The 24,953-nt window shown below is 36.1% G+C and overlaps 1 protein-coding gene across 2 annotated transcripts in view; it reads right to left on the bottom strand.

Moving 5' to 3' along the window:
- The window catches only part of LOC111147990 (ARP2 actin related protein 2 homolog), a 41,598-nt gene that overhangs the window by 9,177 nt on the left and 7,468 nt on the right, over positions 1-24,953 (bottom strand). Inside the window, exons 2-8 of one of the 2 annotated variants that reach the window (XM_022504328.1) lie at positions 23,849-23,959; positions 21,818-21,832; positions 17,980-18,195; positions 14,327-14,399; positions 9,565-9,701; positions 7,788-7,937; positions 7-152 (exon numbers count right to left, since the gene is read on the bottom strand). In XM_022504328.1, coding sequence (XP_022360036.1) covers positions 7-152; positions 7,788-7,937; positions 9,565-9,701; positions 14,327-14,399; positions 17,980-18,195; positions 21,818-21,832; positions 23,849-23,959 — 848 coding nt within the window. The remainder of the gene's footprint in view (positions 1-6; positions 153-7,787; positions 7,938-9,564; positions 9,702-14,326; positions 14,400-17,979; positions 18,196-21,817; positions 21,833-23,848; positions 23,960-24,953) is intronic. The other variant, XM_022504327.1, reaches the window with a different exon arrangement.

The raw sequence follows: 24,953 nt of genomic DNA, 5'->3' as shown, positions 1-24,953 counted from the left end.
ATGTACCTGGTATCAATGTCAGCTGCCTGGATTGTGTTAAAAAGCAATTCGGCAACACCTACTCCCTCAACATTGATCAGGTGAGGCTGAAATAAAGCTTCTGGTGCTTCAAATCTCTCTCCCCCAACTTTGATAATGCGGCCATCTGGGAGCTAGAAACGAAGAATAACCAGGTATTAGTCAGCAAAACATATTTAAAAATTTCCCAGTGTTCTTTAGCACACTAGTACTTTAAACACATCTGTTCAATAACCAAAATCATTATCAGCAACATGCTTCTCCTAAAATGAATTTTTGAAAAAGAAAAAAAAAGGCAAAATAAAATACATTTAGATAGTTGTTATTATCATGCTGTTTTGTTTTTTAAATGCAGAACATGCCATCATGCCATGCTCCAACACATCAGGAATTTCTTAAAAAAAGTCACGAATGCATGAGTGTGTCATGTTCCACTGCTGTGTGCAACTAAGCATAAAAAAGAAGCGTTATGGGGCGCCTGGGTGGCTCAGTCATTAAGTGTGTCTGCCTTCTGCTCAAGGCATGATCCCAGGGTCCTGGGACAGAGCCCTGCACTGGGCTCCCTGCTCAGCAGGGAGCCTGCTTCTCCCTCTCCCACTGCCCCTGCTTGTGTTCCCTCTCCTGCTGTCTCTTTCTGTCAAATAAATATACAAAATCTTAAAAAAAAAAAAAAAAAAAAAAAGGAAGCATTAATAAACCACTGCATTTGGATTACTGGCTGGTTTCAATGCTGTTTCTCTGTTTTAACACATTTGTGGTTTATTTTATGGATATTTTTACTATGTAGTATAGACACATTCAGTTAAAATTTTTAAATAATTTCTTTTACCAAATAATTGCACTGTGAAACTTTACTGTTTTGCCATCAAAACAGTTTATATCATGTGTAAAACTTCTGTCAAATCATGTAATCCAAAAAATGTTTTATGATCAGAAAAGTTTAAGAAACACTGATAGATTACTGTAATATATATATATATATATTTTTTTTTTAAAGATTTTATTTATTTATTTGTCAGAGAGAGAGAGGGAGAGAGAGCGAGCACAGGCAGACAGAATGGCAGGCAGAGGCAGAGGGAGAAGCAGGCTCCCTGACGAGCAAGGAGCCCGATGTGGGACTCGATCCCAGGACGCTGGGATCATGACCTGAGCTGAAGGCAGCTGCTTAACCAACTGAGCCACCCAGGCGTCCCTGTAATATATATTTTTTAAGGTTTTATTTATTTATTTGACACAGAGAGAGACACCAAGAGCAGGAACACAAGCAGGGGGCCCAATATGGGGCTTGATCCCAGGAGATGATGACCGGAACCAAAGTGAGATAATGAATGAGCTACCCAGGTGCCTCAAGATTACTTTTTATTAAGCAGTTCTACTGTATCCTACTTACTAGACCCTATTAAAACATTTTTTTAAAGATTTTAAGTAATGTCTACACCCAAAGTGGGGCTTGAACTCACAACCCCTCAAAAGACCAAGTCACATGCTCTACCAACTGAGCCAGCTATACTCCCCCCTAAATCCTATTAAATTTTAAATAATGGATAAATATAATTTCAACTTAAAAAAATAAGATTTCTTACTTAAACGATTTTATTTATTTATTCCACAGAGAGAGACATAGCGAGAGAGGGAACACAAGCAGGGGGAATGAAGAGGGAGAAGCAGGCTTCCTGCGGAGCAGAGAGCCCAATGTGGGGCTTGATCTGAGGACCCTGGGATCACGACCTGAGCCAAAGGCAGATGCTTAATGACTGAGCCACCCAGGCACCCCAGGATTTTTTTTAAGAGAGAGAGCCCATGCACACAGGGTCAGGGGGAGTAGAACAGGGAAAGGGAGAGAATCTTGACCAGGCTCTATGCCCAGCGTGCAGCCCAACACAGGGCTTGGTCTGCCGCTCAATCTCACGGCCATGAGAACATGACCTAAGCTGAAATCAAGATTTGGATGCTTAACCTACTGAGCCACTCAGGTGCCCACAGAGCAAATTAAGATTTAAACAACAGGGGGCGCCTGGGTGGCTCAGTGGGTTAAAGCCTCTGCCTTCCGCTCAGGTCATGGTCCCGGGGTCCTGGGATCCAGCCCCGCATCGGGCTCTCTGCTCACAGCGGGGAGCCTGCTTCCCCCTCTCTCTCTGCCTGCCTCTCTGCCCACTTGTGATCTCTGTCTGTCAAATAGGTGGAGTCTTTAAAAAAAAAAAAAAAAAAAATTTAAACAACAGGTCAGATATCATTACAACATGACCCTGTGTATGTAGAAAGTCACACGTCATGTTCATATTTAATTAAATGAGAAATGATAAGTAAAAACTCCCATTTATTTATTAATATATTTTATTATTTATTTTTATTAATTTATTTTTTAATTTTTAATTTTTGAAGTAGGCTGTAGCCCAATGTGGGGTCTGAACTCATGACCCCGAGATTAAGAGTTGGATGCTCGACTAAGCCAAGTAGGCAAACACCAAAAAACTGCCCCCCCCTTTTTTTTAAAGAGAGAGAGAGAGTGTGTATGCACATGAGCTGGCGGGGGGGCAGGGGTAGAGGGAGAAACAGACTCCCCTCTGAGCTGGGAGCTGGGCTAGGGATTGATCTAGGACCCTGAGATCATGACCTGAGCTGAAGGCAGATGTTTAGCCAACTGAGCCACCCAGGTGCCCCTCCCTCTCTTAAAACCACCTCACAACTCATTGGATTGACCTAAATTATAAGCATGCTGGTGTATGCTGGCATTTGACCCATTTCCATAGGAGACACCAGAATTAATCTTACACTGACATGTCTCACAGTATATTTATAATAATAGGACTACTGTAATTGTATTTGGATTCTAAAAATGACTTTCCAGTATAACCAAGTACCACAAAGCCAAGGTTTTTTTTTCTTAAAACATTTACTCCATGTTTACAGATAAATGCAAAAGTAATCACATTTTTCAAAACCTCCACAAACTGTCTTTTAATAAATTATATCAAATTAAAAAAAAAAAACACTCAAAAAACAAACAAATAACCCCCAAGGATACTGATTCAAACAAATACCCTTAAAAAAACAAAAACCCATCAGGTGAGTTTAGAAACCACATGAAATCACCCAAAATATCTGGAAAAATTTTATACACAGTACACGGTTACTGGCAAAACCTCTGTAGCTCATACTTCAGCCTCTCCGAGGGTGTGGTTTCTTTCCATACTCTGGCTGCTGGTCAGCATGGGGCCACCTGGCCTAGGAGCTACCAACCTCTAAACCCTACCCTACCTATTATGACTGTAGGATTCTCATTTTTTTGCACCAAATCTTATCCTATCCTTTACTTGTCTCTCCTTATCCCTCTTCACTTGCTCATCAGTTTCATTAGTCTACTGTTTTTTATTTATCGTGCAGCTGACCCTATAACAATATGGGTTTAAACTGCACAGGTCCAAGGACATGATTTTTTCTGACAAATACAGTAAAGTACTGTAAATGTATCTTCTCGTCCTTATGATTTTCTTAGTACCATTTTCTTTTCTTCCTATCTTACTTTATTGTAAGAACATGGTATATAATACATTTAACATACAAAATATGTGTTAGTAGACTGTTTATGTTATTGGCAAGGCAATGACAGTAGGCTATTAGTAGTTAAGTTTTGAGGGAGTCAAAAGTTATACACTGCATAGGGAGTCAGCGCCCCAAAAGTCACCTATGTATATTTTTGTAACCCACCTCAAATTCTTTGAGAAAGGAGGGGAGAAATTAAATAAAACATGTTTTACATTTCTAGTTCCCTCAACTTTTTGTCTCATGCCATTTTCTTACAAGTCAGTCAGGTATATGAAAAATTATAAATCTAAAGGAACTATCAAAAAAGCTTCAGAAAAGAATCTCCAGGGCAGATCTGGAGATTAATAAGTTGCTTATAAATTATTTGGATCAGTATTGCTTAAAAAATAAAATAATATAATTTGTAAAAATTAACAATAATTTTTAAAATTATTTTATTTTTTTAAAAAGATTTTTATTTATTTATTTGACAGAGATCACAAGTCGGCAGAGAGGCAGGCAGAGAGAGAGAGAGGAAGGAAGCAGGCTCCCTGCTGAGCAGAGAGCCCAATGTGGGGCTCGATCCCAGGACCCTGGGATCATGACCTGAGCTGAAGGCAGAGGCTTTAACCCACTGAGCCACCCAGGCGCCCCATAAAAATTAACAATAATTTTCAAAATGACTATTTCATACATATTTGTGATATGCAGAGCTTACATGAGTCAAACGGTTTAAGAATATTTGCTTTTATCGCCCATTACTTGATTTCATTTTAGTAATAACTAGATCAAAAATGAGATATGGAAGTATTTTCTACCCAGATGAATATAATAGACTTAAGATAACAATACATTAAAAATTCAAGTAGAATCAACTATCCTGGTGTAACCTATAACTGGGTTCTCAGTCTTACTTGTTATACTTTCAAGTTAACATTTGTTTTCAACAGCTCATTAAGAAAATACAAAGTCAGGAAAAGACTGCCACCTACTGAATTATTAGAGCAAAACTATAGGATGAGCACTACTGACTTCTAGCATTATGTCTGACATATAGTAGACGGGCAAGAGTATTTGTCAATGAAATAAATGATTAGAATTCAAATTAGGCAGAAAAAAATTTCAAATAAAGATAATTCAAGTTAACAGAAAAAAGAAAAACCAAATTGGACTTTTCATACAAAAACTTTAAAACCCTCAGATATTCCTCAGACAGAATTTTGGCCTGGAACAAGAGTATTATAGTTCTCATTAGCTTAATCTCATTATTACTCTAAATGAGACAAAAGGAACCCCATGTGAAGATAAAGTACGCTTCCTAGAACAGGAGTCTTACGAAACGCTAGAATCCTGTAGTCTAATAAGGTTGAGAAACAGGCACATTCTCACAGACATACACATACTAAGCACAACAAAGGTTCTGAGAAGCTCTTCAGTAAAGTGAAACTGAATCCCAAACTTATTGGACAATGTAAACTCCGCTTTAATTTTTGTGAAATTACTTAATAACATCTCAGGGAAATAACATTCTGCAAGACACATGTTGAAAAGTGCTATTTTAGATCTCAGAATCTCAAAATAACATCTCTTATCTAATTATATCCTAAGGTAGAAAAGCAATTTATGATTTGCCTTATTTCACATTATATGGTACCCTAAAATAATCAAATCAAAGAATCTTATTGTAGAAAGACATTAAAAGTCACACACATACATACTCTAACAACTCAAAACAAAAATACTGATTCTAAGAAAACCTACTTAAGCACATTATCAACAATCATGGTACTCCATTTTAAAACCACATATGTATTAAATACCGAAAATACTTACTGTGTAAGATTCAACTAATACTGTGGTTTCTAAGGCCAGCTTCTGCTCTTGCTCAATATTATACCCCACATAACACAATTTTTCTTTAATCATGCGAACTGTTTCAAAGTCAGCAGAATGGTTGAAGGCATATCCTCGCAAAAGCAGCAGCTGGTACAAAAAACAGCAGCAAATTCACAATTAATCTGAATGAGTTAAACCCTGGCAAGCTTTCATTGCTCACTAAACAGTTCAAGTCAGTAACACATGCAATGGACAGTGGATCCTTAGGTCTTACTGAATTTCAGAAATGGGAAGAATATTTTCCATAAAAGGACTTATATTTCACTTTCACAGAGAGTGAAAGAATTAACAGTTTATGAATAATAAATGGGTAAAGTAAGCTTAAAAAACCAAGCTAGTTTTAAAAAATGACTGTTTTGAGTGCTAATGTTTAGATAGTTTTGATAAATAATAAAAATAAATATTTCGATGAATATTATTTTAGTACTGGACTCCTATAATCTGCCAGTTGCTCAATCAATGCCATATTCATGAAATATCCCTAGGTCTTAAAAAGTTTTATCCCTGACTTCTAGCATTATGTCTGATATATAGTAGATGGGCAAGAGTATTTGTCAATGAAATAAATGATTAGAATTCAAATTAACAGAAAAAAATTTCAAATAAAGATAATTCAAGTTAACAGAAAAAAGAAAAACCAAATTGGACTTTTCATACAAAAACTTTAAAACCCTCAGATATTCCTCAGACAGAATTTTGGCCTGGAACAAGAGTATTATAGCTCTCATTAGCTTAATCTCATTATTACTCTAAATGAGACAAAAGGAACCCCATGTGAAGATAAAGACTTATACAACCTATTTTACTGTACAGACATCACCCTAGAATAGTTTCTCAACAGTAGCACCAATGATATTGTGGACCTTAAAATTCTTTGTTGTGGGGACTGCCCCCACTAAACATCTGTAGGATGTTTAGTAGCATTCCTGCACAGCTGGAACAACGAAAAATGTCTCCAGATGTTGCAAAATGTCCCGGGGGTGGGGAGGGGGCAGCATTACCCCTGGTTGAGAGCCACTGACCTGGAGAGAATAAACTAATTAGTTTAAACTTTTTTTTTCAATATTAAAATTATACACATACCTCTAAATAACAGCCTTATATACTTTCTCCAGCAATGTTTTAACAAAAATTCTAATTATAGTTAGAAGTAAACATGAATATATAGTAAACACTAAACACTGGATATATTCCATGAAAACTACTAAATATTGAAGTCTGGTACAACTGGGACTGTTAAGTTTTTTTATTTATTTGAAAGAGAGAGAGAGCACGAGTAGGGGGTTAGAGGGGAGGGAGAGAGAGAAGCAGATTTCCTGCTGAGGGGACTTGATCCCAGGACCCTCAGATCATGACCTGAGCGTAAGGCAGACACGTAATTGACTGAGCCACCCAGGCTCCCCTCAAAGAAAGGTTTCATGGCAGAAAAGGCTGCCTCTATTGTTCAAGAAGTTTTACGGTCTCTTCTATTTCACTACCAAGTCTTCAGGAATAGCAAACATAATTATGTAATGATGTATTGTATTCTCATTACCACACCAGACAACATGTATTTAAATTTTACATGGATTTTTACATGAATAATGGGGTAAATGGGTCATTCCCCCAGTGGTGCAGAAGATCTGCAGAAAAAAATTTCAAATAAAGATAATTCAAGTTAACAGAAAAAAGAAAAACCAAATTGGACTTTTCATACAAAAACTTTAAAACCCTCAGATATTCCTCAGACAGAATTTTGGCCTGGAACAAGAGTATTATAGTTCTCATTAGCTTAATCTCATTATTACTCTAAATGAGACAAAAGGAACCCCATGTGAAGATAAAGTACGCTTCCTAGAACAGGAGTCTTACGAAACGCTAGAATCCTGTAGTCTAATAAGGTTGAGAAACAGGCACATTCTCACAGACATACACATACTAAGCACAACAAAGGTTCTGAGAAGCTCTTCAGTAAAGTGAAACTGAATCCCAAACTTATTGGACAATGTAAACTCCGCTTTAATTTTTGTGAAATTACTTAATAACATCTCAGGGAAATAACATTCTGCAAGACACATGTTGAAAAGTGCTATTTTAGATCTCAGAATCTCAAAATAACATCTCTTATCTAATTATATCCTAAGGTAGAAAAGCAATTTATGATTTGCCTTATTTCACATTATATGGTACCCTAAAATAATCAAATCAAAGAATCTTATTGTAGAAAGACATTAAAAGTCACACACATACATACTCTAACAACTCAAAACAAAAATACTGATTCTAAGAAAACCTACTTAAGCACATTATCAACAATCATGGTACTCCATTTTAAAACCACATATGTATTAAATACCGAAAATACTTACTGTGTAAGATTCAACTAATACTGTGGTTTCTAAGGCCAGCTTCTGCTCTTGCTCAATATTATACCCCACATAACACAATTTTTCTTTAATCATGCGAACTGTTTCAAAGTCAGCAGAATGGTTGAAGGCATATCCTCGCAAAAGCAGCAGCTGGTACAAAAAACAGCAGCAAATTCACAATTAATCTGAATGAGTTAAACCCTGGCAAGCTTTCATTGCTCACTAAACAGTTCAAGTCAGTAACACATGCAATGGACAGTGGATCCTTAGGTCTTACTGAATTTCAGAAATGGGAAGAATATTTTCCATAAAAGGACTTATATTTCACTTTCACAGAGAGTGAAAGAATTAACAGTTTATGAATAATAAATGGGTAAAGTAAGCTTAAAAAACCAAGCTAGTTTTAAAAAATGACTGTTTTGAGTGCTAATGTTTAGATAGTTTTGATAAATAATAAAAATAAATATTTCGATGAATATTATTTTAGTACTGGACTCCTATAATCTGCCAGTTGCTCAATCAATGCCATATTCATGAAATATCCCTAGGTCTTAAAAAGTTTTATCCCTGACTTCTAGCATTATGTCTGATATATAGTAGATGGGCAAGAGTATTTGTCAATGAAATAAATGATTAGAATTCAAATTAACAGAAAAAAATTTCAAATAAAGATAATTCAAGTTAACAGAAAAAAGAAAAACCAAATTGGACTTTTCATACAAAAACTTTAAAACCCTCAGATATTCCTCAGACAGAATTTTGGCCTGGAACAAGAGTATTATAGCTCTCATTAGCTTAATCTCATTATTACTCTAAATGAGACAAAAGGAACCCCATGTGAAGATAAAGACTTATACAACCTATTTTACTGTACAGACATCACCCTAGAATAGTTTCTCAACAGTAGCACCAATGATATTGTGGACCTTAAAATTCTTTGTTGTGGGGACTGCCCCCACTAAACATCTGTAGGATGTTTAGTAGCATTCCTGCACAGCTGGAACAACGAAAAATGTCTCCAGATGTTGCAAAATGTCCCGGGGGTGGGGAGGGGGCAGCATTACCCCTGGTTGAGAGCCACTGACCTGGAGAGAATAAACTAATTAGTTTAAACTTTTTTTTTCAATATTAAAATTATACACATACCTCTAAATAACAGCCTTATATACTTTCTCCAGCAATGTTTTAACAAAAATTCTAATTATAGTTAGAAGTAAACATGAATATATAGTAAACACTAAACACTGGATATATTCCATGAAAACTACTAAATATTGAAGTCTGGTACAACTGGGACTGTTAAGTTTTTTTATTTATTTGAAAGAGAGAGAGAGCACGAGTAGGGGGTTAGAGGGGAGGGAGAGAGAGAAGCAGATTTCCTGCTGAGGGGACTTGATCCCAGGACCCTCAGATCATGACCTGAGCGTAAGGCAGACACGTAATTGACTGAGCCACCCAGGCTCCCCTCAAAGAAAGGTTTCATGGCAGAAAAGGCTGCCTCTATTGTTCAAGAAGTTTTACGGTCTCTTCTATTTCACTACCAAGTCTTCAGGAATAGCAAACATAATTATGTAATGATGTATTCTATTCTCATTACCACACCAGACAACATGTATTTAAATTTTACATGGATTTTTACATGAATAATGGGGTAAATGGGTCATTCCCCCAGTGGTGCAGAAGATCTGCTATGATCCTGAGAGGATTATTTCAAATATGTTAAGTTAGTAAATATAAACTACAAAAGCTAATTTCTATGATATCTTCTTTTGCTTACCTTGATAAGATATCTGGTAATATCCCTTCCAGCAATATCCAGTCTCCTGGTAAGGTGAGGGAGAGAAAAGCCTTCATACACTGGACAAATGTGAGTTACACCATCTCCAGAGTCCACCACTACTCCAGTCAATAAACCTGTGTGAGAACCGTGAGGTTTTAAATAAAAAGCCAAATCAGAAAAATCAGAACCAGCAAATTTCAAAAATTAGTACAGAAGCCAAACTAGAAACTTCACCAACCAGAATGGTCTAGAAGACAGCATTTCTTTATTATTTGTTATTTTGCAGTTTACTTTTAACATCTAGACACTAAAGTGAGTGTTCTCACACATGCCTCTTGTGAGACCTTTAATCTGTCTGCTATCCCAAGAGACGGGAAGAAACAGAATCTGAGACCCAGGACTGAAAAACACAACATGTTCTTTTCTTTTTTTTTTTTTTAAAGATTTTATTTATTTGACAGACAGAGATCACAAGCAGGCAGAGCAGCAGGCAGAGAGAGAGGAGGAAGCAGGCTCCCCGAGGAGCAGAGAGCCCGATGTGGGGCTCGATCCCAGGACTCTGGGATCATGACCTGAGCCGAAGGCAGAGGCCCAACCAACCCACTGAGTCACCCAAGCGCTCCAAAACACAACATGTTCTTAAAGCTCAGTACAATTCTTTATTTTTCTTTCCAATTTAATCTTGATCCCTGAATTTCCCTGAAGTGGAATTTTCTAAAGCATCATTGTAACTTTTAGGAAAACCATTTTGAGAGATAAATACTATACAAGTTGATAGTGAACCTGTTGAATAATGTACTTATTATTTTTGTCATATAATATATTCAAAACTGTGTCTTGGAAAAATTCCTATTGATACTAGATAGCTGGAAATTTGAGAACAATTAACCTTGGCCAGCCAAAGGACCACTTTAATTATTCACCAGAAACCAGAAAGACAATCAATGTCAGTTAAACCTTTTAATAAAATAGCAAAGAAGCTGCCTTGTTTCCCATACATACTATTTAAACTACAAATGAATGCAAAAGTTACCTTCTGCACTAGGGTTAATTTAGGGGGAAAAAAAAGACAAAACTTTTTCTAACTCAAATTTTCTAATAGTTACTAGTCTAACGTTTTAACCAAAAAAAGTTTTCACCTTATAGAATATGCAATGTCTGTAACTTTCTTAAGCATTATCATTTTCACATCCCTGAAGAGGTTCTCTCCCTCTCTTAATACAAACTTGAATGCACCATAATATTTAATCATAATGATTTATCTTTGATACATTTACTCAATCTACCTCCTTTTGAAGCTCATATACTGTCTTTCCTTGATTGATGGTGTATATAAATCTTCATAAAAAGCTTCATAAAAATCATCTACTGCCTTTTAATGCTGCATTCCTTTCAACAAGAAAAACATCTCATTGCAAAAAAAGAGGAATCCAAAAAAAAAAAAAAAAAGGAATCCACATCATTAATTCAAAAAAACTCCCAGTAATAACAACTAAAGCAGGATTTACATTTTATTTTCCAAACAGACCTTCCCATCCAACTGCAGCTTATTTTCTCCCACTCCCACTAGGTTACAGACTAGCCTTTCGCAGTACACATCTGACACATTTTCAGTGCCACACCATTTTGTCGCTTCAGTATACACTCTTCCACTTCGATTCCTATGGATTCTTTGAGGTTCAACTGAGTTCATACCTCTTCATTTACACCTTTCCTGACAACTCTTACCTCCAGATTCCCTAATTCCAGTTATTCCCTTCAATCCTGTCTTTAGCATGCAGTCAAACATAGCTTCCTAAACCACCATGTTACTTCTCTTACTCACAAGCCTTCCAGGGCTCCAAATGATTCTTCCTACCTTGGTATAACTGGTAGCACTAGCCACCTTGTTTAGAAGGAGAATTTTACTGTGGGTCAGAGTTCTTTTGATCATTACTGGACTATCATTTCTCACAATTAAGGATTCAATAGTTATACAAAAAATGACTAAATGCCAGGAATTAAAAGACAGTATCTTCTCATTGGATGGAAATAAATGCATGAATATTGCTAGAAAAACCTGTTACGGTCAGTTTTATTCAAATACAATTTAAACAAAAATTCACTTTATTAACACTGTCCATTCTCACCACCTAAATGAAACTATTATCACCAGTTTCAAAGCTTAGATTCCCCAAATTTTTAGTAGCTATTTTTTTCCAAAGTATTTTCTAAAATAATTTCTAGAATTCATTTTTCTAAAAATGAAATAAAATTACCTCAGTGCAGGTAAACACTCCTTATAAAGTAACCAGTGATTTTAAATTCCTTCTTAAAAGGAAAATTATTCATAGCTGGAATATAATCACGTTAAGGTCAAGAAGACCTTACTCACTGCCATGTCCTTTGCACTAAACACAGCACAAGATACATTCCACTTGATGAATGAACAAAACTTTTTTGAAAATTTAATTCCCCCAAGTATTTTCTAAGTATCTATATGTAGTACTGAAGACAGTTTAATGAGCCAACGAGTATTTCTACAAGGTGATTTTTACTAATCCATGTTTAGAATTAGATGGGTCACCACAGTGAGTCTTCTAAGTACTATGTCATACACACAGCTAATGACTAAGGCTGAAGATTTAGCTTAGGTGTCACCTCCTTTAGAAACCTTTGTCGTCAGCATCTGTCATTTCCTGACTTGTTAATTTTAGCCATTCTGACTGGTGTGAGGTGATATCTCATTGTGGTTTTGATTTGTATTTCCCTGATGCCGAGTGATGTGGAGCACTTTTTCATGGGTCTGTTGGCCATCTGGATGTCTTCTTTGCAGAAATGTCTGTTCATGTCCTCTGCCCATTTCTTGATTGGATTATTTGTTCTTTGGGTGTTGAGTTTGCTAAGTTCTTTATAGATTTTGGACACTAGCCCTTTAAGGGGGTAGGAGAAGAGTAAATGAAACAAGATGGGATTGGGAGGGAGACAAACCATAAGTGACTCTTAATCTCACAAAACAAACTGAGGGTTGATGGGGGGAGGGGGTTTGGAAGGGGGGGGTGGGATTATGGACATTGGGGAGGGTATGTGCTATGGTGAGTGCTGTGAAGTGTGTAAACCTGGCGATTCACAGACGTGTACCCCTGGGGATAAAAATATATGTTTATAAAAAATAAAATTAAAAAAAAAAAAAGAAACCTTTGTTGTGCTGAGTCAAAATTATCTGTTTCTGTAGGTTTTTTCCCTATTGGACTCTAAATTCCTTGGGGGTATCTTCACATTTCAAGTGCCTAACAGGCTGTGTGGCGCCTATTTGACAGCCCCATAAATTCTCTTAATAAGACTATCAGAATATAAAGAGCTCTCCCCACATGGCCAATTTTTATTCTCAACAGAAAGGGATGCAGTTACTAATGGCAGCACCAAGAAAACATAAAAGTTAGGAAGGCATTTCCAAATGTCTACCTTCTCCTCTACTATGTATATAACAAGTGTGATTTTACACTAACCTTTTTTAGATCTCTATGTATTTTTTTTAAACTCTGATACTTTTTTTTTTTAAGGTTTTATTTATTTGAGAGAGAGAGGGTGAGCAGGAGAGACAGCACAAGTAGGGGGAGCGGCAGAGGGAGAGGGAGAACCAGGCTTCCTACTGAGCAGGTAGCCCAATGCGGGACTCAATCCCATGACCCTGGGATCACAACCTTAGCCAAAGACAGATGTTTAACTGACAGAGCCACCCAGGCACCCCAACTCTGATAATGCTAAGGACGAATTCCAGCTCATTCTTCACTGCATAAAAAATTTTTATTTTGGGGCACCTGGGTGGCTCAGTGGGTTAAAGCCTCTGCCTTCAGCTCAGGTCATGATCCCAGGGTCCTGAGATCAAGCCCCGCATTGGGCTCTCTGCTCAGCAGGGAACCTGCTTCCTCCGATCTCTTAAAAAAAAAAAAAAATTTTTTTTTTTTAACTTTAAAAAAGTTTAGGGACGCCTGGGTGGCTCAGGTCATGATCTCAGGGTCCTGGGATTGAGTCCCACATCGGGCTCCTTGCTCAGGGGGAGCCTGCTTCTCCCTCTGCCTGCTGCTCCCCCTGCTCATTCTCCCTCTCTCTCTCTCTCTCTCTCTCTCTGACAGATAAATAAATGACATCTTTTAAAAAAAGAATAAAAAAAAGGTCTAAAAGAGGGAACCTCCTACTTTTAAAAAATTGAGTTCTCAGACAATTATCATATGATCTCCCTGATATGAGGAAGTTGAGAGGCAATGTAGTGGGTTAGGAAAGAAATAAATGAGACAAGATGGGATTGGGAGGGAGACAAACCATTAGAGACTCTTAATCTCACAGAACAAACTGAGGGTTGTGGGGGTGGGGGGCGGGGGGGTAGGGAGAGGGTGGTTGGGTTACAGACACTGGGGAAGGTATGTGCTATGGTGAGTGCTGTGAAGTGTGTAAACCTGGCGATTCACAGACCTGAACCCCTGGGGCTAATAATACACTATATGTTAATAAAAAAAATAAAAAATTTAAAAAAATTTGAATTCTCTTTACCTTAAGTCCTTCATTGCTTAATGAAGGAAATAAAAATATATGTGGTATTTTATTTGACTAATTTTAGAAATTATGAAAATATTTGAGTAAATATTTGAAAAATTTAAATAAATATATAAATATTGTGCTTTTCTGGGATTTACAACTTACTGAAAAACCAAATTCCTCTGATATAAAATGCCCTTAATGTCTACTGAATTGATTATTCTAAAAGTTAAGTTTCACCTACCTTGAGCATACAAAGTCAGAACTGCCTGGATAGCTACATACACACCAGAAAACTGGTAAGTTTCAAACATTACCTGAAAATGCAAAAGGAGAGAAAGAAATGCTGGTATTTAGAAGTTATATAATACGTATATATTTTATGCTTTCTTGATGGTCACAGAGTAGATTAGTTGCCAAAACAAAATCAAAAGGGACCTAAAAGAGTCCTCCATTCTCCTCAGCTGTCACAGAGCTCCAATGCAGGGAACAGATTTTTGGATGTACACAGAGTCCTCAAGTATTTCCTAAGTGCTTCAAAGCCAAGATTTTTGAATGTTCTGGTTAATAGCTAATTAGAATGGAAGAAAGATTTTTGCATCTGAACAAGCCTTTCTTAATGATGTCCCTTAATGAAAATATCTTTTAATTCAAGGACAAACTACAGAAACTGCTCAACTGCTGACCTTCCCATCCCTCTGTCCTAACCTGGGCCAAGACTAGAGTTCTACCCCCAACTGGTTAAAAAAAAAAAAAAAAAAGTAGTAAAATGGCAGGGCAGGAAGCCAAAAATATATGCAGTAATTCCTGAATGCTGGCAGATACAGAAACTGCCTAGCTGTTCCACCCACCCTCCCGGTTTGAGCCCTGGCTGTGGCGCCGCTCTCAGCTGAGCTACACTAAAGGGAGGAGTCTCCTTGTGCCCTCTCTGGTCACAACCATGCTCATTCTCTGTAATCCAGGTGGGCTGGAACATCCTGTAGGACGTTTTCTGTCATCTACAGGGAGCACTGCTTGCCTGGCAGGGCTGACTACCACTCTGTAAATCTAGTGACTTAGAAATTTTATAAATGATCACAATGAGAAGTACATAGGATTTAAATGTTATTACTCTGAAATACATATTCATCAATTAAGCAACTAGATATTCTAACCAGATATTCTAATCTAGCCAGTACTCAATTAAGAAACTAGATATTCCAACCCGTATTTTATACCATATCCCCTCTCCAGCCAGGAGAAAATGGAAGAGTTAAGCTGTATTTGTATTTGACATCTTCAAAGTCCATTAGAACTTGTTTTTATTTGTAAGATAATTAGAAAGTATTTGTAGTACTAAATGAACTTATTGGATAAGATTAAAGTAGGGCATTACCAGTCACAGCCAAATTTGCACCCACAAGTAAAAAAGAATATTAAAAGAACATGAGACTTTATAGCACAGTGAGACCAATTCTTGTCAGTCTAGCAGATAAAAAAACAAAACAAAACAAAAAACACAAACATGTCCTAGTCAAATAGCTAGCTAGTAGAAGACGCATCCAGGTATAATGTCATCTAACTTTTCATCCGAAAGGAAACTTGATTTTCATTCTGATGTTGTGTTGCTTTCCTAAGGTGGTTAACATGTGTAGGAGGAACCTTTCGGTTTAATGCAGAAGTACCTCCAACCTGATTTTACAATGTGCTACTAAAAATAAATACCAATTACAAATGACTACTTATCCATCACAAAAAGTATTAGTAGTTATAAATCACTTAGAAATAATAAGTTGCAACTAAAATATGAACTAATATAATAACGGCCATCTTTCACAGTTCTAGGGGTGGTCAGGAGGGGAAAAAGAAGTAGTAAGATATAAGCCATAAGGAATGACATGGATTTTGTACCTAAAACCAGTATCTTAAATTTTTAAAACATTTAATATAAAACTTAAGCTTTAATCCAGAATTTAAAAATACTGTCTAGCAATAATCTCTTGTATAGTCCTTCCAAAATTTCCACCAAATAGCTAAATAGATGTAGAGTATTATCTGCAAAACTACTAAGACAGAAACAATTATTAAAGCTTTTACCTCAAATATAACAAGACAAAGTCATACAGTTCCTACCTCATATAAAACAAAATATAATGAAAGACAACCTTGAAAAGTTACTTATCTAAACACTCTGAAGAATGAAGACTTCTTGCTCTCTGTACCTGCTTCCCCCAGGGCCCTTCAATCTCCTCTCGCTAACTCCCACCTCCCTGGTCCTTAGCCTTCCCACCACTGTCTGTTCCCACTTCCCTGGTGAACTGATTATCCATATCCCGATGACTCCCAAGTTTCTTTCTCTAGCCTCAGACTTTTCTTCTGAACTTGATCTTTTACAGGTTTCCCTGCTACCTGAAGGTAGAATATTCCTATGAAACCTTAAGTAAAGCTAAAATGTAAATCAAAGAAGCAATTACCATTAGCTTATATGGAAAATTGAGTGTTCCCAAACCCCAAAAATAACCTCTCTTGGGCTTTTCTGATAACCTAGGACACATCTTGCTAATGGATGCACAAAATGAAACAAGATAAAGCACAGGTGCTCACAGACACAGTTCAAAGCTATGGTGGTGCCTCGATGCCGCGATGCTGAGCGTCGTTCCAGGGTCAGAGTTTGGCGCCGCCACTCTCTGCTCTGGGTGTGCGCTGCCTCTAACAGCTCACTGTAGAAAAACTGCTGAATGCAATTTTTGCTTTTCCCCTTTCTCATTAAATGAAAATCCTCTTCGGAGTTCTTTCAGTTAGTGAAAACAGGTACTAATGTAGGTCTCTGGTCAAAGTGAAGTGGCATAACATGAACTTTCGAAAAGTGGGGGATACCTCTCTCTTGACATTTTTGACTGGATGTCTAATGAGGGCCTACCATGTCCAAAACTTAACTCCTGATCCATTGCCCTCAAATCCTGTTCTACTTATCTGAGTCTTTCCCCATATCAATTGATGGTAATGTTATCCTCTGGGTGCCCGTCCCAAAACCTTTTGAGTCATCCCTGGTTCTCCCCACCTCTATTACCCATATTTAATGCACCAGAAAATGTTTTGGCACTTTCAAAATAGATTCACAGTCTGGCCACTTCTCTTTACTTTTGCTGCTATTACCCCAAATCCTAACCATCATTATCTTCTGCCTAGGTAACTATAAGTCTTCAAACTTGTCTCTCTTCCACCCTTGCCTCCTTATGGTCTACTCACAACACAGCAGCCGCAGACACCTAAACTGGAGCATGTCCCTTCTTCTGTGTGACAGCACCTCATTTCACTCAGAGTAAAAGAATAATTCTCTTTAAGGGCCTGTGAAGCCCCAGAAGATCTGGCCCTATTATTTCCCTAACCTCATCCCCTACTGCTCACCCATACTGGCCTCTTTGTTGACTCTAATATACCAGGCTTGTTCCCATTTTAAGACCTTCACACTGGCTAGCTACTTCCCTTGTCTGGAATGCTCTCCCCCAACATATCCTGGCTGATTCCCTTACTTTCTGTTTAAACATCACCTTCTCTCGATGCTTACTCTCACACCCTGTGAAAAATGTTACCCCCTCCCCACACCCCTTAACCTGCTCTTTCCCTCTCTTTAGCATCTATTATCTTCTAACAAACCATTCAGTTAATTCACTTTGTGGGCAGTGGGGGTGGGGTGGGTGTCACCTGCCAGAACAAGTTCCATGGCAACAGGACTTGATTTTGTTTACTGCTATATCCTACTTAGAAATAATGACTAATTAGGTTCTCAATAAATAGGATCTGGGGGGGAAACAATTATTTTCATTCCCTTTATTCTTAATAACAATGGTAAAAGAACATGTGCTGTAATGTTACATCACAGAAACACATATATACACACCCCACTTGAAAACTTACCTCTACAATCTTCTCTCTGTTTTTGGTGGGGTTCATGGGAGGTTCTGTGAGTAAGATTTTACAATTTCTGGTATCTATGTTAAGTTTCTCTGGTCCAAATGTATAATCCCACAGGTGTTTCATATCATCCCAATTTCGTACTATGCCATTTTCCATAGGGTAGTTAACTTCTAACATTGAGCGTAATTCACTTGCCTCATCACCGACCATAAGATCCTAGAAAATTATAACATCAAGGCTTTAGGCCAAATTTTTGCATAAAATATCTTCAGAAAATTACATTCCCATGATATTTTGGAAAACTTGGGAATAATTTAATTTTAATTTTTCTGGCACTTTCAGATAAAGTTCTTCATTCCACAAGTTTAAAAAATCTTTTCTTTCAAGAACAATGCCTTGGAGAGTTTAATCATGAATAATAAATTTTTATGTACAACGTGGTTTAAATCAATAAATGGACCTTACCTTCAATACATATGTTTCCAAAAGAAGAGCATTAGCACAAATAAACCCCACATTTTCATATTTTGGAGGGTTTTGTATGAGGTTTCATCTGTTTCTTTTGCTCAAATGTTCAAAAAATAAGGCCTGTGATATGTGAAATAGCACATCAGGGAAAAAAAAACTTGTAGAAAAATGCTCAATGCATGCAGCACAGTTCTTTGTACTAAATATTGAAATGGTAAGTGTAAATGATACGTTTTAATGTACAACAAAGCATAATGAAAAAAGCTAAAAATTTAAATGATCTTTATTATATTGTAATAATGCAGATATGCACCACATTACTTGCAAATTTCACAAACTTCCACCTGCACATGCCTCAGTTAGAACTGAAATTAAGTTTTTATATATGTCTCACCAAGATCAATGGAAATTTGTAGACATACCAAAAATTAAGACATAGGGAAACAATGTTTAAAAATTAGCTCATGAGCAACATTTCCAACCTTAAAGTATAATACTGGAAAACTATGCTAGCACACAAGAAGCAGAGTACTCACAAGTCTTGTCTCCAAGGAGAGCATACTTAAGATGACCCACATTTGAAAAGTCAAATTTTGTATGTATAATAAGGCTAATGATGTCATAGAATTTAAGCGTATTTTAAAAATCAGCTATTCAAGCTACTAAATAATCCTGATTTCTACATATACTGATTAATTCAACTTAAAAAAGCTATCAGAAATAGCTACTGTTTGCTACAACACCGTAAGTTTAAAACATGGGGAAATGAAATGGTAAATTAACATAAAATGTCTCAAAATAAGGTTTAAATATATGTGAGTTTAAAACTTTTAAAAGTAACAATTTAAAAAAAGATCAGAGGTAAACCAGGGTGAGGACTCAAAAAAAGAATTCTGGAAAAATCCACTGAAAGCAACAACAAAAAGGAAAAACAAAGTTAAAGCAGATGCTAGAAATGTTACAAAAGCTTCTCTGTCGCAACTAATTTCTTATAAAGTTAATTCACCATAACATAAATACTTGAATTTCTTGAATATTAACTGTTTAAAATCATCTGATAGGAAAATGGAAAATTAAAAATCTGCATCTGTGAATTCTAATCAATGACATGCATATTTTGAATTACTTTAGGAGAAGTACATTGATACTTTGAAATACATCAAAAAACGTGGGCGCCTGGGTGGCTCAGTGGGTTAAAGCCTCTGCCTTCGGCTCAGGTCATGATCCCAGGGTCCTGGGATCGAGCCCCGCATCGGGCTCTCTGCTCAGCAGGGAGCCTGCTTCCCCTCCTCTCTCTCTGCCTGCCTCTCTGCCTACTTGTGACCCCTCTCTCTCTCTCTGTCAAATAAATAAAAAATATTAAAAAAAAAAAAGAGATAGACTAAAGGAGGGATGAATAAATAAATATGTGGCATGTCAGGAGACTAAATAATAGTGTTAGAATCTAGGTGATGGGTATATGGGTTTCACTGTAGGATTCATTCAACTTTGCTATACATTCTAAACATTTAATCAAATGTTGGGGGGAATCTACACCTACAAGAACATATATTACTTTTAACCATTAACAAATGGTCACATACATTACTTTTTAACTTTTTAACAATTAACAAATATAATACACAATTTTGTTACTTTCCTCTAGAATGTATCATTCTATGTGTTGTACAAAGTTAATAAATTAAATAATTAGATGACTTATATAATCAATATACATTCATAACTATAGTTCATCAAATTTAGAATAAGTCTGATCAGATTTCATCAGAATATTTACTTCTATTTCCATGCAAGAATAGGGTTTTACATATGTCTGACCCAGTACCAATTCAAAATAAAAGTCTCATCCATCTACTTCTAGAGCATACATATATAAAGGATTAACTGAAAGAAACATCTAGCATTGAATATTTTATAATCCCTCTGAACAAAAAGGAAGAACAGTTAAAATGGAAAACAGGTATTAACCTATGAAATTAGTACAAATATTCTTAAGTAGCTCAGCACCTAATCCAAAAATTAATTGTATCTAAAATATTAATTAAAAGAACCATAGAATATATATTCTTCCCTAGAATGTTTCAACTTTCAAAAACTACAAATGCCAAGAGCTTTATGTGACTTGCCTTATACCTCAGCACCTTAGATTTTTTTTTACCACCCACCCCACCCCTGGATTTAAAGCCTGTTACTTGAAAGAATGAGAAATCACAGTAACCATATGAGATGCTCTTTCAAAGGCATTTATCTTTTATGAAAAGCAGGCAGTGTAGCTTTATTTGCCAAGAATTATTCTGAACAATGTCACCTCAAATTGGAAAATTGAGTGAACACATTTTAAAACCAAAATTAAATCCCTAAGAAGGAAATTCCATAAAAAAGTTTGTTAATAAAGCCTACACTGTTCTCTACAAGTATACACTTAGTTCCCTTGAGATTTTAAGACTAATAAATGATTTTTATTCAGTATAAATATAGGAATTTCCACATTTAAATGTTTTCATTTATCCAAAAGAACACTCCGCAAAGATACTGATACTAGTTAAAATACAAATCACTAAAAAATGCTTGATCTTTGTCAAAACTGCTTACAAATAATACAAAAAACACACAAGCCTGAAAATACCTACTATTGAAGCACTTAAGGACTGTCACAGAAAAATATAAAGAGAGTGAATTGTCTGGGATGTGCCCAGCTTCTAGTTCAAATTCTGGTTCACACAATGGTATTTAGGGGGAAGGTGTGTTGTTTATGGAAAAGTCTTGTAAGACTTTCACATTTTTCTTATTTATCCTCAGATAATGTTGTAAAAATCTGCTCAATAAAAATTGTGTAAGAAACAAGTCAATCTCTTTTCCTCCCTTTTTACTATCTATAGTCATTGGCATATCAAAGTTTTACTCAGCTTATTACACATTTACTACCCAATTGGATGCAAATACATACAGACTATAATAGGCAATGTTTAATTTAACATTGATCAATAAAATAGATTTATCCAAATGTAACAACTTCACCACAATTCTCTGGATCACACGCATTCTAAATAAAGCTACTTGGTTTCTAATATTATGCACACCACATTCCATTTTAATTATAACATTCGTCTACAAGAAACACAAGGAAAATAATTCAAAACTATGTTAGTAATTAGTTCTGGTTTGGTCCATTGTATGCAATCAGGAAAGTATAGGACTTAATTAGTTGCTACCAAACTGAAGCAATGAAAAAGGTTAAAAATCAAAGTACTTAAAATTAAAATATGGAATTACCCCCCTCCCCAATACTACAGGGACACAAAACAACAACTACTGTCCCATCAAGCAAAAGTGGAAAACAAACAGAGAGCATGTGTGTAACCTCACTTACCATCTTTTTGTTATTCTACTTCAACAGGTCAAGAAAGGTGAAGAGAGAGAAGGTAGAAGTAAGAGTCAGAAAAGGCCTAAATAAAATCCTCACTGAAATTTTTAAACATACAAGCAATAGAGACAAATTAGGTAGAGATCAGATGCAGTACTATATTTTACGGAGTTAATAATTAGGGCCAAATTAACATGGACAGTTATTACTCCTGAAAGAAAATTAACTCATTAAACAATTTAAATTTCCAGTTTTTAGTCTATCACCACATTTCAGCTAACAAAACACAAAAGTATAAGTCAATCCACTAGGCACAAGAATCCCAAAAAGTCAAATTTCTTTACTTCATTACTGAATTTAAGAACCTTAATTAAGGAAAATAAATAACAGAAAAGGTCTAGTTGAGTAGGTAGAGGGTGAGTTTAGAGTGTTTTTTTTCTAAGCTCTAGTAGTCAAGTTAAATTTGACACAGATTTCTTTTACTATTTTCTACTGGAAGAACAAATTAACTTGAGAGACTTAAAAGACTGAGCAGATTGAACAGAACTGAGCCAACAGAACACAGAATGACAAACCATACAAGCAAATGCTACTGGGGAATTCCTTAGCAAAAATGTCTTAGAATATAGGCTAGTTTCATTTCTATCACTTGGCCTTAAAAAGCAAGAAAGTGGGAATGAAAAGATATGTAATCATTTGTGCCATGTTAGAGACCAAAATGGTTAATATGTGATGTATCTGTACACCTCAAAAATGTTATTCTCCATAAAGTAGATAAAAAAGACATTCTTTAAAAGCCTAATACTGAATAAAAACTGTGATTTCCAACTTCATTTAAAAAGCTTGTCCGTATCACTGGTATTGGCTAAATTTTAGGTCATTCATTTAAGATTAAATTCAATCAGAATGAAAGGCATTCACAAAAACAGAAAGTATCCCCCACAAATTTCCCAAAAGACCCTGGAAAAAAAAATTATCATTTTGAACGTCCCATTTGATTGTAAACAGAGGCCAGAATCATTCACTACTCTAAATCTTTAAAAATTTAACCTGGAACCTCAGTTTCGGTTGGCATCGATACTCATTATGTAACTCAATTCTCTAGTACCAAGAGCAGAGAGCTACCAAGTAGCAAGTCTCTCTCTAGCTATTACTACCTTCCTAGATATCTCAAACAAATGTCCCAAAAAGGTACACTTAACTCGTATTTCAAATGACTCATAATCTAACTGAAGTTCTATGAAAGACTGTCCAGATAGGATCAATGATACTAGCTTATTCACAAATAATTCAGTAAAATGGCCCTTAAATTTGACTGCATTTTTTATAATCTCATCCCTAGGCCACCTAAAGAATTTAAGTCAATTGGTGACCACTGTCCTTTTGATTGTTCTGTTTTCTTTTCTTTTAAAATACTGTAATTCCCACTTCATTTCCAGTCCCTTTAATACGGAGAAAAATATCTCATCCTTAATGTCCAATCTCTCACGTTAAATACATGACAACCTTCCTCCACTCTCCTTACAGTAAGAGAAATAATGCAATAATGCAAGGCCAACTCAAGATGTGAGCACCTTCTTCCTGTACCTTATGGAAATCAGTTACTCTATTAGTGAAAAAAAGAACCAATAAAATGTATACCCTGTGTTTTCCTGACTAGCTATATTAAAAAGTAGGAGAATCAGACCATGAGAAGGAAGGAAAAGTCTTAGGTCCCAACGAGACACTAACATATAATGAAAAATATATGGAACTGAAAGACATAAAAATATCAGGCTGATTTCTTTTAAACATTATATGTAATAAGGGCTTTAAGTCCCTAATACAATGTTCACATCAACATAAAAATCTTAAGTTTTACTCCATTCAGAGAGTAATGGCCTATCAGTTTTTGTGTCTTTCTTCAAGTGTTGATATAAATTAAAGATACAAGAAATTCTGCCTCTTTGCTTATCATGGTATCGTATCATAAAACTACTTAATTCAAAGAACACCCCACAAGTTTTAATCCTCATTTATCAAAAAATAAAATATTACCTTGATTTCAATGTTTCCCACTTTGGTGGTTGATCTGATAATAGGTCTTCCAACCAAAGCTGGGAAGATGTGTTCTGGAAAGTTAGAGCCTGCATATCCACACTTCACAAACTGAAAGAGAACAGTAAAAATGCGTTAGTGTCAAGGTATTTACCATGTCCATTTAAAGAGAGCATCTGGAAAATACCACTTCACATTTATACAATATTTTAAACTTCTGATGCTTTCAAATAATCCGAAGTAGTCACCCAATCTATTCTATCTTCCTTTTATTTCCTTTATGGCATTGACTACTTCAGAGTTTATGTTTATTTACCAGTTAACTGCTTATTTAGTGCGCAAGTCTCCCTACTACAGGGAAAGTCAGAAAATCTTAAGCTGGGCAGTTCATGGTGGAGCCCAACGCCTCAAAGAGATCTCAGCACACAGTGGTCACACAAGTCAGAGACAGATTCACTCAACAAATGCTAAGAATTTTTAAAAAGAGGAATGTTAGAAACTGAACAGAACTATGCTTCAATTATCTTTGGCAATTCACTTAAGCAACATTTACCAAAATGGGGGAGAAAATAGCATCTGGACTAGCATCATATTAAAAAAAAATATTTGGGGCATTTTTGACTATTTACACTTTTATATTTAGATAAATGTATTTAGTGATGCCAGGTAACCAGAATTTTATATTCAGATAGTGTAGTTCTCCAGTGAGGGCATAACACGGACCCTGATAATACTTGTAAGAAACTCATACACTTCAGGAAAATACAAATCAAAACCACAATAAGATAGCACCTCACACCAGTCAGAATGGCTAAAATTAACAAGTCAGGAAACGATGGATGCTGGTGAGGATGTGGAGAAAGGGGAACCCTCCTACACTGTTGGTGGGAATGCAAGCTGGTGCAACCACTCTGGAAAACAGCTTGGAGGTTCCTCAAAAAGTTGAAAATAGAGCTACCCTACGACCCAGCAATTACACGACTGGGTATTTACCCTAAAGATACAAACGTAGTGATCCGAAGGGGCACGTGCACCCAAATGTTTATAGCAGCAATGTCCACAATAGCCAAACTATGGAAAGAACCTAGATGTCCACCAACAGATG

This window comes from Enhydra lutris, unplaced genomic scaffold (assembly GCF_002288905.1).
Source record: "Enhydra lutris kenyoni isolate GAN:26980312 unplaced genomic scaffold, ASM228890v2 scaffoldscaffold18, whole genome shotgun sequence".
NCBI classification, from domain to species: domain Eukaryota; kingdom Metazoa; phylum Chordata; class Mammalia; order Carnivora; family Mustelidae; genus Enhydra; species Enhydra lutris.
The sequence above is the reverse complement of the archived record's forward strand: the minus strand, read 5'-3'. Positions and strand labels throughout refer to the sequence as shown.